This window comes from Rissa tridactyla, chromosome 1 (genome assembly GCF_028500815.1).
Source record: "Rissa tridactyla isolate bRisTri1 chromosome 1, bRisTri1.patW.cur.20221130, whole genome shotgun sequence".
NCBI lineage: Eukaryota > Metazoa > Chordata > Aves > Charadriiformes > Laridae > Rissa > Rissa tridactyla.
The window spans coordinates 202,756,657-202,772,269 of NC_071466.1; the positions used below are offsets into that span (position 1 = coordinate 202,756,657).

Here is a 15,613-nt window from a genome sequence, read left to right on the forward strand (position 1 = left end):
TAAATGGCTTAAATGCTGAAAATAAAAGAGAAATTACATCAGGTTTTCTGGCAGTATCTTTAGAGCAGAGGCTAAGCAGGGGAACAGCGAAAGGAGCATAGGTCAAAATCACAGTTCATTAGAAGACCCCTTCTGAAAAAAGCACAGACTCTGCCTTTGTCAGGGTCCATATCTGAAGGTGCCAAAGTACCCTTCCCCCTGCAGTTTACAAAGCTGTAGCTATTATGGCTGAATTCCAAGTAAGGAATCCATAGTCTTCGACTAGCTGCCTAGCTAATGCGTGCCTCCTAGCACTGCACTGGGAAAAGGGGTCCTCAACAAAGGGACGAGCAAAAACCAATTAAACAAATGCAGAACCAACATGCAGAAGGAAACCTTGAGGAGAATAACAGCGTTGCCTCACTTTTCTTTTACTTAACAGCCAGCACCCAGAGAAACCCCCAAGAGCAACCACAAGTGAAAGCCCAACTTTACTGGAACTTGGGTAAGGACCTGAAACAACATTTCTGACCTCCCAGACGAACACCCTGTACCTCTAGACAATCTGCTATCCCAAGGTGGATTTTTTCCTGCTAAAATTTCCCTACTTTGCAAAATTACTTACAATTTAGCAGGTTTACAGGATACTGAAAATAGCCCTACAGTTTTAGGTGGCCAGGAAATAAGTATTCAGTTCTCTTTGTGTTTCATGCAAAACACGACACTTCCAACAGAAGAGTACCAATACATTGGAGGCAGCCAGCTTGAATTCAAGTTTGTACTCCAAACAGAGGAGGAATTTGAACCTTTTTCGCTTACATTCCAGGAGCTTCTATTGCTCTCTGATGGCACCTGAACACAGGTATTAAAAATTACATTTACATGCTGCACCATACTGGCAACTGTGCACTTTAGACTCTGCGGACTTAACTCTAAAGACCAAACTATCAGTTCAAAGATCTCCATGGATTTAGTTGCAATAGAATTTTCCTTTAAAAATGCACTTTTTTTAACATTTTATAGTAAATGTAAATTCTGTTTTACTTTTTTTTCCTCTTCGGTTTTGTGTATGACAGATGTACAGTACCTCTTTGTACGAAGACATAATCCTTTCAATAGCATCTGCTCCAGAGATCAGCAAGTTTCGCGATGTAGTAAAAGCTTCTGTTCTTTCACTAACCATTGCCTGTTTCTGGCCATCTTCCAATTCTAAAAGTAAAAAAAGGTTTCTGTTAAAACATTCTTCTGAAAATTATCTCTACAAATTAAATTACGATTAGAATGTGAGCCATTATAGAGCAGCTTTTAAATTAAGAAAAAGTTAACGCTACAAAGACAGTCTTTCAAGAAGAACTGGTGAATGTAACTAGCATAGACAGCTTGGTAACAAGGAATAAGTGGGAGTGTATGGATTTCATCTTCTTATGCAAAACATCCTATTCTTTTATACTATTTGTCTACATAGATAATTTTCCTTTTAATATATCATTATTCAACCTAATTATTTCAAAATAAGAAAAAGTGAAACCTAAGCAATGATCTGAAACAGATTTTTAATAGCATTTTTACTACTTTAGCAATTATTGAAGCTTTACTTATTCACTAACTTCATGTAAAAGGAAATAGTCATATTGATGGAAATTTGGCAAGATGATTATATTTATGTAAGAAAGCAATAAGCTCTTTTATTATCAAAGGCACGGCTTAAGTAGGATACCTCTTTCACAACAGTTTCTCTCTTCATCTGACCCCGGAACAAAGTTGTGATGCTTTGTTTATGACACTGCATCCAATTAGCAAGAAAACTCTTGCTCATAAGAACATGTCAGCAGCAACAGGCAAGGAGAAAACAGCAGCAGAAATTATGGAAGATATGTGAGAAATAAATATGTTTACATTGAACATATCTACATATACTCTTGCTACCATGTGACGTACAGATTTATATGGCATAGTCACCTTGCAACATTTACTTCTTGAAGGAATCAAGATTTAAAAAGAAGTGGCTGAATATTTTAAGACTGAACGTTGTTTCAGCGTTAGTAGTTGCATCCACAAAAAAGATGACAACAATGTGGAGTAAACCACTCAACGATTTTTCACATACAAGATTTAGAATTAAAGGTCTCAAGGGTTTTCCGCATCACATAACTTTATATATATATATTTACATATTGCTTAAGTCTGTTGCAGAATGAGGTCTGGATATTATTTTTTTTTCTGAAGTTTGTAAAGTTTTTTTAAAGTTTCTTTCTTAAGCTAAGCTGCTGCTAGGCACCAGGTGTGGCACGGTAATAGGCGTATCCAGCGTGGCAACTCCTGTATTAGCAACTGTTATTAACGTCCTCTTGATGTTTGCACAGTGCTGATAGTCAGGAAAAATCTAGGAGGAATTCCCTGCAGGTTTAATGTGACTATAAATGTTATGGGCTAAGTCAAACAATGCAAGAGTATAGCAAACAGTATTTTTTAACTTGGTGAGTAACTGTCTCACCTCCCTGACAAGATCAGATTCTAGAACTCTGGTTTCTAGAAATCTACATGCAGTACCAAAGACACATGTATCTGTCTGTCTTTATTAGTTAAATCTAAATGTTATTTTGTTTTCATTTACACATCCATAAAGGAATCCCTACATAATTACATCTGAATCACCGAATTACACTATGGGTAATTTAGGAAAAAAATTTTTTAAATTCTTGCATCATAATTTTGCATATATATATACGTTACTCTTTCTGGCCTCAGATGTTTCTTCTCACAATTTTCATTAACTGAGATACAGGTACAAATTTGAGATACATGTTCAAACATGCAGCCTGTGCTACGTAGGACCACCACAATTAAATCATTTAGGAATCAGGTACGGTTTAACTATACTAATGCAGCATTCCTCCTGGATGTAAATGCAGAATTGACTGAGGGCTGCTTCCAGCGCCCAAGCTAGCTCATCTAGCAAGGTTCCACAAACCACTGCATTGGTGATTTTAGGAGTATTTGAAAAAATAAAATTATATAAAATTTATGAGAATTTCACTGTTCCAAAACACCAGCTCTTCTATTACATGCCTTATCCACCAAGATTACTTTTCTTGAACCTTTTGTCCAAAACATTTTTCATACGGCTGGCCTCCTGAGTTTGAAGAAGGGGTGTGTTGTAACAGGGCAGACAGGCTGTCTCTGTTTCCTACAGAATCTAACATTTCCCTTTTCATCTTCATTTATGTAATTGATAGTCATACTTGGTTTATAAACAAAGATAAGTGTTCACTGTGCATAGAGAAATCAAAGTCTTGCTTCCAAAAATAGTCACTTTCCACAGGCTGATGAGAGACACCACATTTGGAACACCAAACATTTAATACAAAAAGAACAAGAAATGTTATCAAATGGGAATCTTGGCTTTGCCAGTTAATTTCTTCCCTGAAATATGTAAAAGAATTAGCAAATTTCAATCAGAAATAACACCGTCATAGATGCGTTTTCCTTTTTATTGCAGGATTTTTTTTTTTAACTTTTTTTTTTTTTGTGTGTGTGTCCCTCAAGAAGCGTACAAAATCTACTGCTTTACACCTTTAGTCTTGGGTCTGGTCATGATACCAGTTTTTTTGCATATCCCTGATTCTGGTGATTTATCCTAAAGTAATAAATCCACTGTCTTTTACTTCAGATATCAATACACTTGCATCTGACCTGCTGAGGCACAAAGCAGTTTTCCCAAGCAGATTGATGGTAAATTCAGGTCTGCTTGATTCTTTGAATACCTGTTACACTTTGAACCGGTCTTGACAGTGTTGATTTGTCAGAATTCTGTTTGCGATCCATCATCATGATATGCCTCAGCTCTCCATAATAAGCCTCATGCTTTAACTTTTTATGTTGCTGGTGGCAGATATTCTTCTGCTTTTCAACATGAGCCATTGCTGCATCTTTCTTTTCTCCCACATTTGAAAAGTATTTATCAAAAGAAGACTCATGAGTAACAGGAATGTTATATGGTTTAACATGAATATGAGTCTTTTTTATATTCATGCTGTAATAACACGGAGATACTTACAGTGTGTGGTTAAATGAACTGTTTCTTGACTGTACTCATTCCTGTCATAGCAGACTCATTACTTCGTCTGTTGTGCTGATAGCCTTCATTGCAAGGTGAAATGGTTTTGTACAAACTCTTCTGTTTGGAATAGAACCTCACGATATTTTTGAAGCTGTTACCAGGATAGGAGCCAGGGTCCTGATATAGTGCCCTCCTGGGCCCTGTGATGGGCAGCAGCTCAGACAGCTGAACACCCAGCCATGTGCCAACACAATTGCAAGGAAACTAAACCATGTGGGGGCAACAAAGTCATCCTACAGGTCAAACAAAGCTTGTTTGGAATATAACTACCAAGACCTGCAAGGAAAATAGTTCAGTCATTTCTGATTAAATGTCCCCAAGTTAGAACTGATCCTTCTGCAGACACTCTAGGATCTGTGCTTTAAAGAATCCTATGGAATTTGTAATATATTCTATGGTTCTAATTGCGCATTAAGGAAGCCTGTTGAGACAAACTTCCCCACTTGCCTTTCACTATCCTTTCTTAATTACCTTTCTTTCTGCTCTTTTTTTTTGGTTTTTTTTTGGTTTTGTTTTTTTTTAATTGCATCTGCAATAACAACACTACTTGTGTCTCGTTTCACTTCCTGGAAAGTTGTGATAGGATGTCAAAAATTACACTATCCAAGCTTGGAATCTGAATTTCACTTTCTTTTCTCCCAGACAGTCAGGGAAAAACAGCAGCTCCTAACAGGTCAACACATAAGAGAATAATTATCTATAATTACACGATGATTCGTAGAAGGAGAAGATAAGCACTATAGGGACGTTAATAGTATTATTTTGTAAAGTAGTAGGAGATGCTGCAAAAATCAGCATGCCATCCCAACGGTGGCTAGCAAATAAGGAGTGTAATTATCATTATAATCTCATGTGACACAACAATCCTCTAAGTCCTGAATTCATGCTGCTTATCAAGCTTACGTTCAAAGTTGGATCTTTTGCGTTGCTCTTTCCTCAGATGACGTGCTGTGCTTCAAAATCACACACAAGACACAGATGTTGTAATAAGGGCTGTGAATAATAAATATGAATGGCATCCGTGGGAAGTACAGTCTTTTGAGGAGGTAACTTTAAAGAAACATTTAGAAATTAAGTAAAAAATGGTATTACCACCATCTGCAAATCCTGTTGCGGTGATGATGGGCACAGCGACCATAATCATACCACAGCTACTCCAGACATACTTCATCAGGAACTGCTCTATCATGATGTACCATAAACGTTTGGACAAGATGAGATTCATTTGATCTGCCAAAGCCTTGTAGCTTTTTTGCAGTTGTTTCATTTCTACCTACAGTTAAAAAATAAAACATTATTACAACACAACAAAGATGCACATGTCATACAAGATACATTCACGTACAGTTGCGAAATAATCAGGTACCCAGAGCTGTGACTTCTGAGTCACATCTGCTGCGTGGCACTTTATTTTCACAGTGCTGCAGTCTCACAGCAAAAGTGCACAGCTTTATGGAAGTCAGTGGACCTGGTTCTTATTTACACCACCATCTCTCGATAGCACATTGGCAGGTTTTCAGCTTTTTTAAGATCTCTGATATATACAAGAACAACATGCAAGGCAGTCACAACAGCTGATTCTAACAACCAAAATAAGATTGATTGCACATCCTTTTAATGAAGCTGCAGCTGTAGAATTTCACAGCAACGAAACTCCCCGTATTGGAAAGCATTTGGGGATCAATTATCTCCAATGACTTAAAGTTGCAGAGCTAATCCTTGAAATGCAATGCTGCTTGGTTTTGCAAGCAGTCTGGAGAAAGAGAGAACTATCCCAAGACGTACAACAAGTTGACAGTTGCATATATGATACAATGCATTCAGTTCAAGCCAATATATGTGGGAATTGAAGAACTGTTTAATTTAGCTGCACTTCAAACATTAGCATAGGCAGCTTTTGAGAATGATTGCTTCTATCAAAATAAACCATTTACATTATATAATCATTGCTTGGACTGAACGAGTAATACTTCAGGCTGGTTTCCAGCTTTCATTTTCAGCTTACATAAAACAACTTTTTTTTCCAAACCGTGTTAGAAAGGTGTTACAGCCAAAATCCACTCCTAATAAAAATATGAAGAGCTCCTTAATAAGGTGGCTTTAAAACAAGACATTAGTTTATGTAACTGTGACTGCTGAACTACTGTACTTAAGCTATTTTAAGACTCTGATGACTACATCTTTGCTTAGCTATGTAAAAGAGTGTCAAATGTTGTAGTGCTCTCTGTGCTATCACAGAGTTTTCCCCTAGACTTTCTGCTGCGCCCTGGTTGCTATTTCTGCAGCATTACATCTGGTAGTTCATAAACATGGGAAAAAAAAAAAAAAGCCTGGAAAAGTTAAGCAGAATGGACTGGGTGGGGGAAAAACAGAGATTAGCTTTCTAGAAAAGCATAGGATCCAGCTGCAAAACAGGAACATTGTCAGAGCACAAGGGAACTAAGGTCCGCTCCCTCCTGATACCGCCTGTGAGACTGCATTTTCCTAGGAAACGGGAAGTGCTAGCTGTAAACAGGTTTAAATGTCAGAGGGGCCCAAAGTGCTCGGGGAGGGCAGCAGGGGAAGTGCCGTCAGCTCCGGCACTGCAGGAGCAATCCCAACAACCCTCCGATTTCCCTCCTCCTTACCTTGTGCCCTCGGTAAAAGGCGATCTCTTCCACGTTGGCAATGATGCGTGAATGCATGAAGCGCAGATAGCCCTTCTTGTGCGCCTCCTCAGCCACTAGCTTGCCGAACTTGGGCGAGCAGGCTTTGAGTACGCGGGCCGTAGCGTAGACGACGAGCCCGGCCAGAAGCGTGGGCCCGATCGGGTTAGCCCCTCGGGACCGCGCCGTGCGGATGAGGGTGTAGGAGGTGAGCATGACATCCAGGATGGGCTTGGTGAGGTTGGAGTAGAGATGCGCCACGGACTGTGAGAACATCATGATGTCCTCGGTGAGGGACTGGTCAGGGTTGGCCAGCCGCCCATCCATGCTGATCACTCTGTAGTAAGTCTGGTCGGCAAAGTAGGTCTCATAGGCGTGATACACCAGGCGCGTGCGGAAGGCGAGGGCCAGCTTGCACTCCAGGTACCGTATGGTGCTGTTCACGAAAGTGGCCGGGATTGCAATCATCAGCCATTTGATTAATTTGAAGACAAAGCTCCTGGGCTTTTTTTCCACAATGCTTTTCACAATCTTACCATCGAGGGCGGCCACATAGATGGAGAGGAAGGTCCTGGAAACCAGAGCGACGGAGTGTAGGCAGAGCAAGCCCAGCTCAGCGCTCACCAGCTTCGGAAAGAACAGCTTACGAAGTTCCAGCAGCTGCTTGAAAAATTCGGCGTTGACGGCGGGGGAGGCTCTGCCCCGGCTGCCGGGGCGGTGCGGCTCCCCCCGCCCCCCCTCATCCCGGCCGGCATCCTGCGAGCCGCCTTTGCAGCCCCGCTTCATGCGCCGGCGGATGATGGGGTAGAGGATTTTGAGCCCGTACGCCGCGGCCAGCAGGCAGGCAGCCCTCTTCGCCGCGCTCGCCCGGCTCCATTGCACCCGCCGGGCCGCCGCATGCAGCATGTGGGTCATCCTTCCCCGGCCGCAGGCACCGCGTCGCGCCGGTCCTTAGCAGGGGCTGCTCATGGCCGGCAGGAAGGTCGGCCCCGCCGGGTCTTCATCGGCCCGCCGGCCGCCCTGCGGTGACAGATGCCGAATGAGCCGGGCCTCCCGGGGGAGATGGTCGCCTTCAAAGCCCGGCGCGTTGCACAACGCAGCCCGGCGCCGCGCAGCCCGCCCCACCGACCACCATTGGCTGCGCGGAGCGGGGCGGCACCGGCAGCGGCCCGGCTCCCGCACGGCTCCCCCGCACTCCGGCGGCGCTTGTCCCTCTCGGTACCGGGTTGACAGCGGGTCCCCCAGGAGCTCGTCCCCGGCCGCACCGTTGATTCCGCCGGAGCTCGGCCCTGCCTGCGCGGCGGGCCCCCGGAGCGCCGCCCGGTAGTGCCTCAGGCTGCGGCCAGCCGTTTCCTTCCGCCTGCCCTGCGGAGCAGGCACCGCCTCCGGCCACGGCCCCGCCGGCGCCGCGGGGGGGAGCAGGGCGGGGGCGACGGCGGCGACGGCGGCGGGGCGCCCTCGGGCCGTGCGGTAGCTCCGGCGCCCGCCCCAGCCCTCCCCCGGCGCGGTAACGTGGCGACGGGGGGAGGCGGACAGCTGGTGCCGGGCGAGCGGCGGGCGAGGGCAGCGATCGGCCGGTGGCTGCGGGGCGGCCCGGGCTGGGAAGCCTGGCCGGAGGAGGGGGCACCCGGGCGGCGCGGCGTCTCCGCGGGCAGAGCTTTCAAAATAGGCGTAATTAATTTCCTGTCCTCTCGTCGAAAGGAAACCGGTGTCGTGCTGTTACAGTGTTATGGGACAAAAACAACCCCGAGCGATTCACACTGTCCCTGCAGCAAAAGCAGGGTGAATTCGCACAGAGGAATTAGCAGCAAAGGCAGTTGTTGCTTTGTTTTTCTCTCTCCCTAATTTCTTATTCCTACTTCCTCACTTGTTTGCAAAAGGTATCGTGTTTGAAATTGCAGGGGGAGGATCAGAATGCTTAAAAAATACTTTGGGTCCTTTCACGCTTGAAAATGAAGTAAGGTCACCGCATCAGCTGGTATACGGCAAAGCGTTAGTTTAGGATGTGTGCGTAAAAGCAAATTTGAAAAAAATGTGTTATTGGGCATTTACAGATTACAGATCTACGGCCTTCCCCTAGAAATGGAAGGGGAGGCCACCTACCTCGCTGTAACTCGGCATATGAAGAGTTAAATCAGGTCACACCACTAATGTAAACAGCCTTCTTTGGACAGAGTGCAAGATGGTGTTCAGATAGCAACACAAGCATCAGGATGAAGAAATAATATCTTTGATTTGAGAGAGAGAGAGAGAGTGCTTTGCTTTTAAAAATCATGCATCACTTACCAAAACATCCAGGTGCCTCCCAAAAAACCCAGTAAGCCAAGACCAGCGAGGCAAGACCAAGAAAGATCTATTTCTCACTTTTTCTTTGGAGGTTGCACAAAATTGTGTCCACAATGGGTTGGGCAGTTACATAGAGAAGATGTGGGGTAATCTTGGAGCTTGTGAGACTCTACTAGTGAGGACAGGCTAGAGAACTCGATAGAGGCCTTCTATGTGTTTTTTTTTTTTTTTCTAATACACAACTTGAAATAAAGCTAGGAAAATGTTGTCAAAATCTGACCTAGAGCAGTACAGCTGATTTTTATTTACTAGGTAGGCCTGGTTTCACTGCAAATTATTTTGTCAGTAAAATAGAAAGGTTTTTCCGCCCACAAAGACGCTGGCAAGATACACTGGCTAAGGAATTGCTTTGCTTAGGGTTTGGTATTTTTTTTAATCGTGATCTCCAGTTGGATACTTCCCAGTCTAGCTTGTGTGTATCATAGCATACTCTTAGATTTTGCCAAACCACAGTTATTTGCAATATTCCATTACTCTAGCGTTTTCTTACCAAGGGGAAAGTTCACAGATCTCTCTCGGTTCCGCCTATCTGCTGACCTTTCACTTCACAAGATGCTAGAGGACTGAAGCTTTTGGTGACTTGGCGATAAGTGTAGACATACACCCCACAGCCACATCTGTGGGAACATTTAAGTAAAGCAAATCTGACCATGTGGCGTTACAGTCAATAAAAAGCAATGTATTTTCTTCCTCTGAAGGTATGGAGAAAAGCCTAAACTGTTGTTTTAAATACACCTTTTCTCTGTTCTTGCTGCCTTGAGAGTTTTGCTCTGCCACAGTCCTGATCTGTAATCCATGCACAAACTCCTCTTTGTGGAACATGGCCTTAGGTGGTAGATTTTTTTTCTTTTAGCGGGGAAGGCGGCAATTTTACTACAGTTAGTCATAATAAAATTTCTCAATGTTACTGGAAAAATAATTACCAAAGCTGCAGTAATATTGGTGCAGTGTTCAGTGCTCTGTTGTCTCCACAATTTCTATTGACTTTATTAAAATGAACTTCTTTAATAAGTGCAGTCAAGTAAGAACAAATAACTGAGGCTGTGAGGTTGGGGGGATATTGGTATTAGAACCAGAATATTTAGGGGTTTATTCTCTCTTAAGGAGAACCAGATACTTTTCTACTTTTTTTTTTTTTTTTTTAGTGCCAAGTGATTGTTTTTAAGTCATATGGTTGGTTTTCATCGAACACATTAAAATGACTTGTGTGCGTTTTCTGAATATAGGAAGAAATAACTAAGGAGCAAGAGTAAGAGGAACTTAGCCTATTTTTATAACTATTTAATATTCTGTAGTAATATTTCACTATTTTAAGCCAATATTCCAGCAGAACAGAATGCCATAATAATAATAATAATAATGCCTATTGGTTTCATGTTTGAAAAAATAAAATGTGCCATTTTTGAAGCAAAAGGCTACTTAACTGATACCTTATACGCTCCTAATACAGAGTCCAAAGGCTGTAACATCAGTCTTTGCAGAAAAATTTCCTCATTGCTTACAGAATTATCCACTGTGCCATAAAGACATACGAAATAAGAAATAAAGCTACTGAAAAATAAATTATGCCTTTTGTATCACTGCTATTTGGGATATTTGACATTTATACACATGTGTGTCATGCATAAAGTACATAACTTTGTATGTGGATGGAGTATACATGAAATATGTAAAAATATTAATCCACACAGTGTCTGTTGTTTTCAATTACATACTTATACTGAACTGTAAATCATTTCTAAAATGTGATGTACTGTAATACAGTGAGCTAGGAATTTCTGGGTTTTTCTCTAATTTTGAGCTGTATGTTTACATACTGGTGTGGGAATAGTAGGCCTTGATTTGAGCCAAATTCAACAGAGGAGGACAAGCCCTTATTCGGGTAAATACCTTACTCAAGTATTTCCAAAGTTTCTGTTGACTTTAATGAACTTGCATAAGTACATAAATACACCCACAGAATTAGTTTGCAACATCAAGACAAGCCAATGACAAATTTCATCCTTTTCATCAGAGACGGGCAATAAGGAATCTGACCTTTGATTTCAAATTGATGGCAGCAGAAATTGTCTGCTGCTTCTGCCTGGTTTAGAGAAGCTATTGGCTATAATCGTATACCTCAGTAGAATATCCGGACACTGTTTAGGATCTGGAGATCTAAGCCAAGCAAGAAGCTTCAGTTTTAAGGCGGCAGATGTGGAAGCATGTTGAAGAAGTGTCACTGTGGTGAGACTGACCTTATCCTACCAAGCAGTTGGTTCCAGCTGTTTTGATCCTCCTGAGGCTGTATGGTACCCAGGGTAGGCAGAGATGTGTGATGGCAAGAGGGCAGAGAGGAGAGGGGACATGGGAAGAGAGGGGACATGTTTGACTCCTGAGGGTAGGCCCCCCAGAGACGGTGTAAATGGGGACCATTCCTGCACCAGTAGTCATAGAATCATAGGGTTGGAAGGGACCTCTGGAGATCATCTAGTCCAACCCCCCTGCCAGAGCAGGGTCACCTAGAGCAGGTTGCACAGGAACGCGTCCAGGCGGGCTTTGAATGTCTCCAGAGATGGAGACTCCACCACCTCTCTGGGCAGCCTGTGCCAGGGCTCTGCCACCCTCAAAGGAAAGAAGTTCCTCCTGAAGTTTACGTGGAACTTCCTCTGCTCAAGTTTGTGCCCGGTACCTCTTGTCCTGTTGCCGGGCCCCACTGAAAAGAGCCTGGCCCCATCCTCCTGGCACCCACCCTTTAAGTATTTATAAGTGTTGATAAGGTCCCCCCTCAGCCGTCTTTTTTCCAGACTGAAGAGACCCAAATCCCTCAGTCTTTCTTCATAAGAGAGGTGTTCGAGTCCCCTAATCATCTTCCTCTTATTCTGTCTTTTGTAAATTTAAATCCTGCATGTCTTGTAGGTTATGAGAATTTATCCATAAGGGATTTCGATAGTCCGTCTGACGGTGCAATCAATAGGAGCACATACAGTTCTGACTTCTGAGAACAGTGTGGTTTTAGACAGAATATAGCTCTAGAAAGAAGTGAAACCAAGTTGTTTTCCCTTTACAGAGGGAGAGGGAGAGGGAAAAGGCCAAGGATAGAGAAGGTCAGTGTCAGCTACTCCAACCACAGTGAACTGCTGACTAATCATCTCAGACAAAGAATTAGGCTTTCAACATTTAGGCTTTAACACTTAAAACTTTCATATCTAGATTTAAAAAAATATATTTCTCTTGTTAAATTTGTTTCTTATTCCATACAGATAACTCAGCTGAACCCAGCAATTCCAGAAAAATACAGCTAGAGGAAGCGTGTGTCTGTTTTATACCTTCAGAAATCTCAAATATGTTACTTAGTTTTTCAGGTTTTGCTTTAAATCTGTAAGGGTTTCTATTCTCAGATCATCTGAAGAAAATGCTGACATTATTAATCCTTTGCTTAAGTGCATCGTAAACACTTAAACAATCTACATGCCAAGTGCAATAGTACAGCTATAAGTGGTAAAATCATGTAGCTGGTATCAATTAGCAGTGGTTATATTGGCACTGCCTGCAGCAGAGCCAGTGCTCTACTCTGCAAAACGCAGGCAGGAATAAATCCACAAAAATAATCCATCCTACTCATGCACCCCAAACACTAGATCTGCTGCTATTGTTTTCTCATGCCTCAGGAATTTATTTGAGGGGTATGACAACAAAAAGATCATGTCCTGCAATTTATTCATTAACTCCTATTTGGGAGACTTCTAAATACTAAGAACAAGCAAACTGGTTCAGGCCAGTGCTCCACCTAGCACAGTAGTCTGTCTCTAACAATAGCTCTACGCAGATACACAAGGAAGGAAAAGAATTGCAATTACATATGACGCGACTTCCCCTGCTGCAGCTTCGTACTCTCCCGACCTCTGGCCGTTTTCAGCTGTGAGAATTTCATGAGACTGAGGGTTTTTTCTATGAAGTATTCCACTCTTACAAGTGCTTGTCCAGTCTCTCTTGACCTCCTGTAAACTCTTACAGAAATAAAAACATCCTTTGGCAAGCAACTCCTCAGATCTACCATCCCGTACATGAAGAACTGCTCCTTTCTGCTTGCTTTGACCCTGGCTCCCACGAGCTCCACTTTGTGGCCACATCGGCCTCTTCTGGAAGAGGCATTCAACAATCTAGCATGCTCTTTCTCTCCCCTCATACCCCTCATACCACTCATGAGCTTGTCAGCCTCTAATTCCATATCCATCCCCAGCCCCTGATGCAAGAACTAAATATTCTCTCCACTCTCTCTTGTATTTTAGCCAATGGCAGGACCTTCCCTTGTCTTTCATGGCTTCTTAGTTTCCTTAAAACATTCAGTAATAGATATTGTCAACAGCCTCAATTAAATCCATCAGGAGTACAGCAATCACTCTTTTCTACATGAGTGAGGCAGCCCTTCCATCTACAGAAGCCATGCTGCCTCTTCCCATGCTGGCTATGTTATAGTTCCTGCTAGTTTTCATGCTACAGAAGTAGGCTTTCCGGATTGCCACAGAAACTTTTTCTTTTTTCTTTTTTTTTTTTAAATTGGGTCACATTAGATACCGCTAGTCTCCAAAACCAAGGAAGTTTTAAGCAGTCCTTTCCACACTGCTACATTATGGAACTCTTCAGTGAATACCATGTAGTCTTGGTGCTGTGCTAGTGTTCACTCTGTCTTGGTAAGATCATTTTGACCTTGTCTGTTGCTGTTTTAACTTTGGACAGATCCTCTGCTGAGTTCCCCTGAAAGGATTCCTGCATAAAGTTCTCCCCATTTCCCTCATCAATGAATAGTGATGCAAAAAACCTAACTTATCTTTTCTGTAACATCCATGTCTCCTCTGAGCACTGATGTTGTACCTTGGTCACCAACTGGCCCTATAGACATTCTAGTAGGCATTTGCTCCTGGTTGATGTGTAAGATGAATGATTTAGTAGTTTAGTTCCTTAGCCTAGTTGTTTACCAACTTCTTTTTGGCCTGCCTAATTGTATCTTTATCAAAATTCATGTCCCTTTCTGTTACCTTCTTTTGAATGCAGTATAGCTTTTTGCTATGGTTCAGTCTGTCTCCTTGCTTCAAGTCTGGTATTCTTCAGCTTTCTCTTAGTCACATGTAAGTATTTCATTCTTTTAGCTCCCTCTCCTAATTTGTTTTTAACAAGCGTCACATTGTTCCCTTACTGGAGTTTAGCACAACTATGGAAGATTCCTTGGTCTTTGTTGCTCTTTGTAGAAATGCTGTTTTTATAAAGTGGGGATTCCAGCATGAGAGTGTGAACCAGATCTTGTACATTATTCTCCATCAAGCCACTTGTTTTGAGGGCTCTTTCTGTGGAAAATAATTCCATCTAGATAATACCATCTAAGTATATAATCTCTGCTTCATATGGCAATGTGTCAATATACTGTTGTCAGCGGTACTGTCCTGGCTGGTGGTCTGACATGTAGACCCAATCCCATGCTCTTCCCAACTGGGCTTTGAATTTCAAGCCATGTAGACTATGTGAGTCTCTCTGAGGTGGCTGGTTTGCTATGTTTGGAAACAATCTAGGTCTTTACTATCTAGTCTTTGGACTATCTAACTTTGGACTAATCTAGTCTTTGGACTCACGCCTAACTCCTTCAAACCTAATGTAATGAATCCAGCTCAGCAAGGAGCACCTATCAGAAGAAACAACCCAAAGAGGTGGTCTCTCACCACACTATTTCCAATACTGCAGGGCCAAAACTGATCTTCAATTTTATGCATGGGTAGTCATTGATTTCAATATATGCTGTAAGTATTTAAACTGGGGTTGATTTTCATTCTCACCACATATTCTTCCAGTGTGTATTGCACTCCCATACCTCACAAACACCAAATGAATGCTACGTAGCTCACACAGCAATTTACTGTCATTTTTCTAATCTAATGCTGAGAACTCGTACATGAACATAGGGAAGCCCACTGTGTTTTTCTTTAGATGTTTGGGTGAAGATTAGTGTTTTGTGGCAAAATAGAAAAATCCTTGGGCCTTCTGCAATTTCTATAATTCTTTGAACTAATGCCTTCAGAGTAAATAAAAAAAGGCCTCTGCCCCTTAAAGGTGAATGGAGGAAGGACTTTTAATCAAAATAATTGAAAGAGAGTTTGGTCTTTCAAGAGAAACTACTTTTTCAAGGGGAAACTGTTTTTAAAACAGGTTTTGTCTTCTGTTTGAAACCTCCTCAGACTCTATCATGACTTTGCAATATTACAAAAATCTTTTTAAAAGAGCTCTTTTAGGGCAAGACCACCAACCAGGTTAGTAAAAAACACCATAAGGATAATCTTTATCCTTCATAAACTGGTCTTTCAAGGAGGGAAATGGGCAGAGGAGCATTGACTGGGAGAAGACCATGCAACTCTGTAAACAAAGTTTAAGCACTGTGCCAAACAAAAGCTTTCATATGGAACAGACTCTTTTTTATTTTTTCAGTCATGCATTCCTAACATTAGATAATTAGATCAATATTTAGGGATCTAAGTGCATCCTGTTATTTAAAGGT

General features: G+C 42.2%; 1 protein-coding gene across 2 annotated transcripts in view; it reads right to left on the reverse strand.

Moving 5' to 3' along the window:
• Nucleotides 1–8,049, reverse strand: part of ABCD2 (ATP binding cassette subfamily D member 2) — a 47,348-nt gene extending 39,299 nt beyond the window's left edge. Inside the window, exons 1-3 of one of the 2 annotated variants that reach the window (XM_054207163.1) lie at nt 6,727–8,049; nt 5,195–5,372; nt 1,067–1,188 (exon numbers count right to left, since the gene is read on the reverse strand). In XM_054207163.1, the coding sequence (XP_054063138.1) occupies nt 1,067–1,188; nt 5,195–5,372; nt 6,727–7,659 (1,233 nt within the window). In that variant the 5' untranslated portion in view covers nt 7,660–8,049. Of the gene's footprint in view, nt 1–1,066; nt 1,189–5,191; nt 5,373–6,726 lie in introns of both variants that reach the window. The other variant, XM_054207154.1, reaches the window with a different exon arrangement.
• Nucleotides 8,050–15,613: the final 7,564 nt, after the last annotated feature.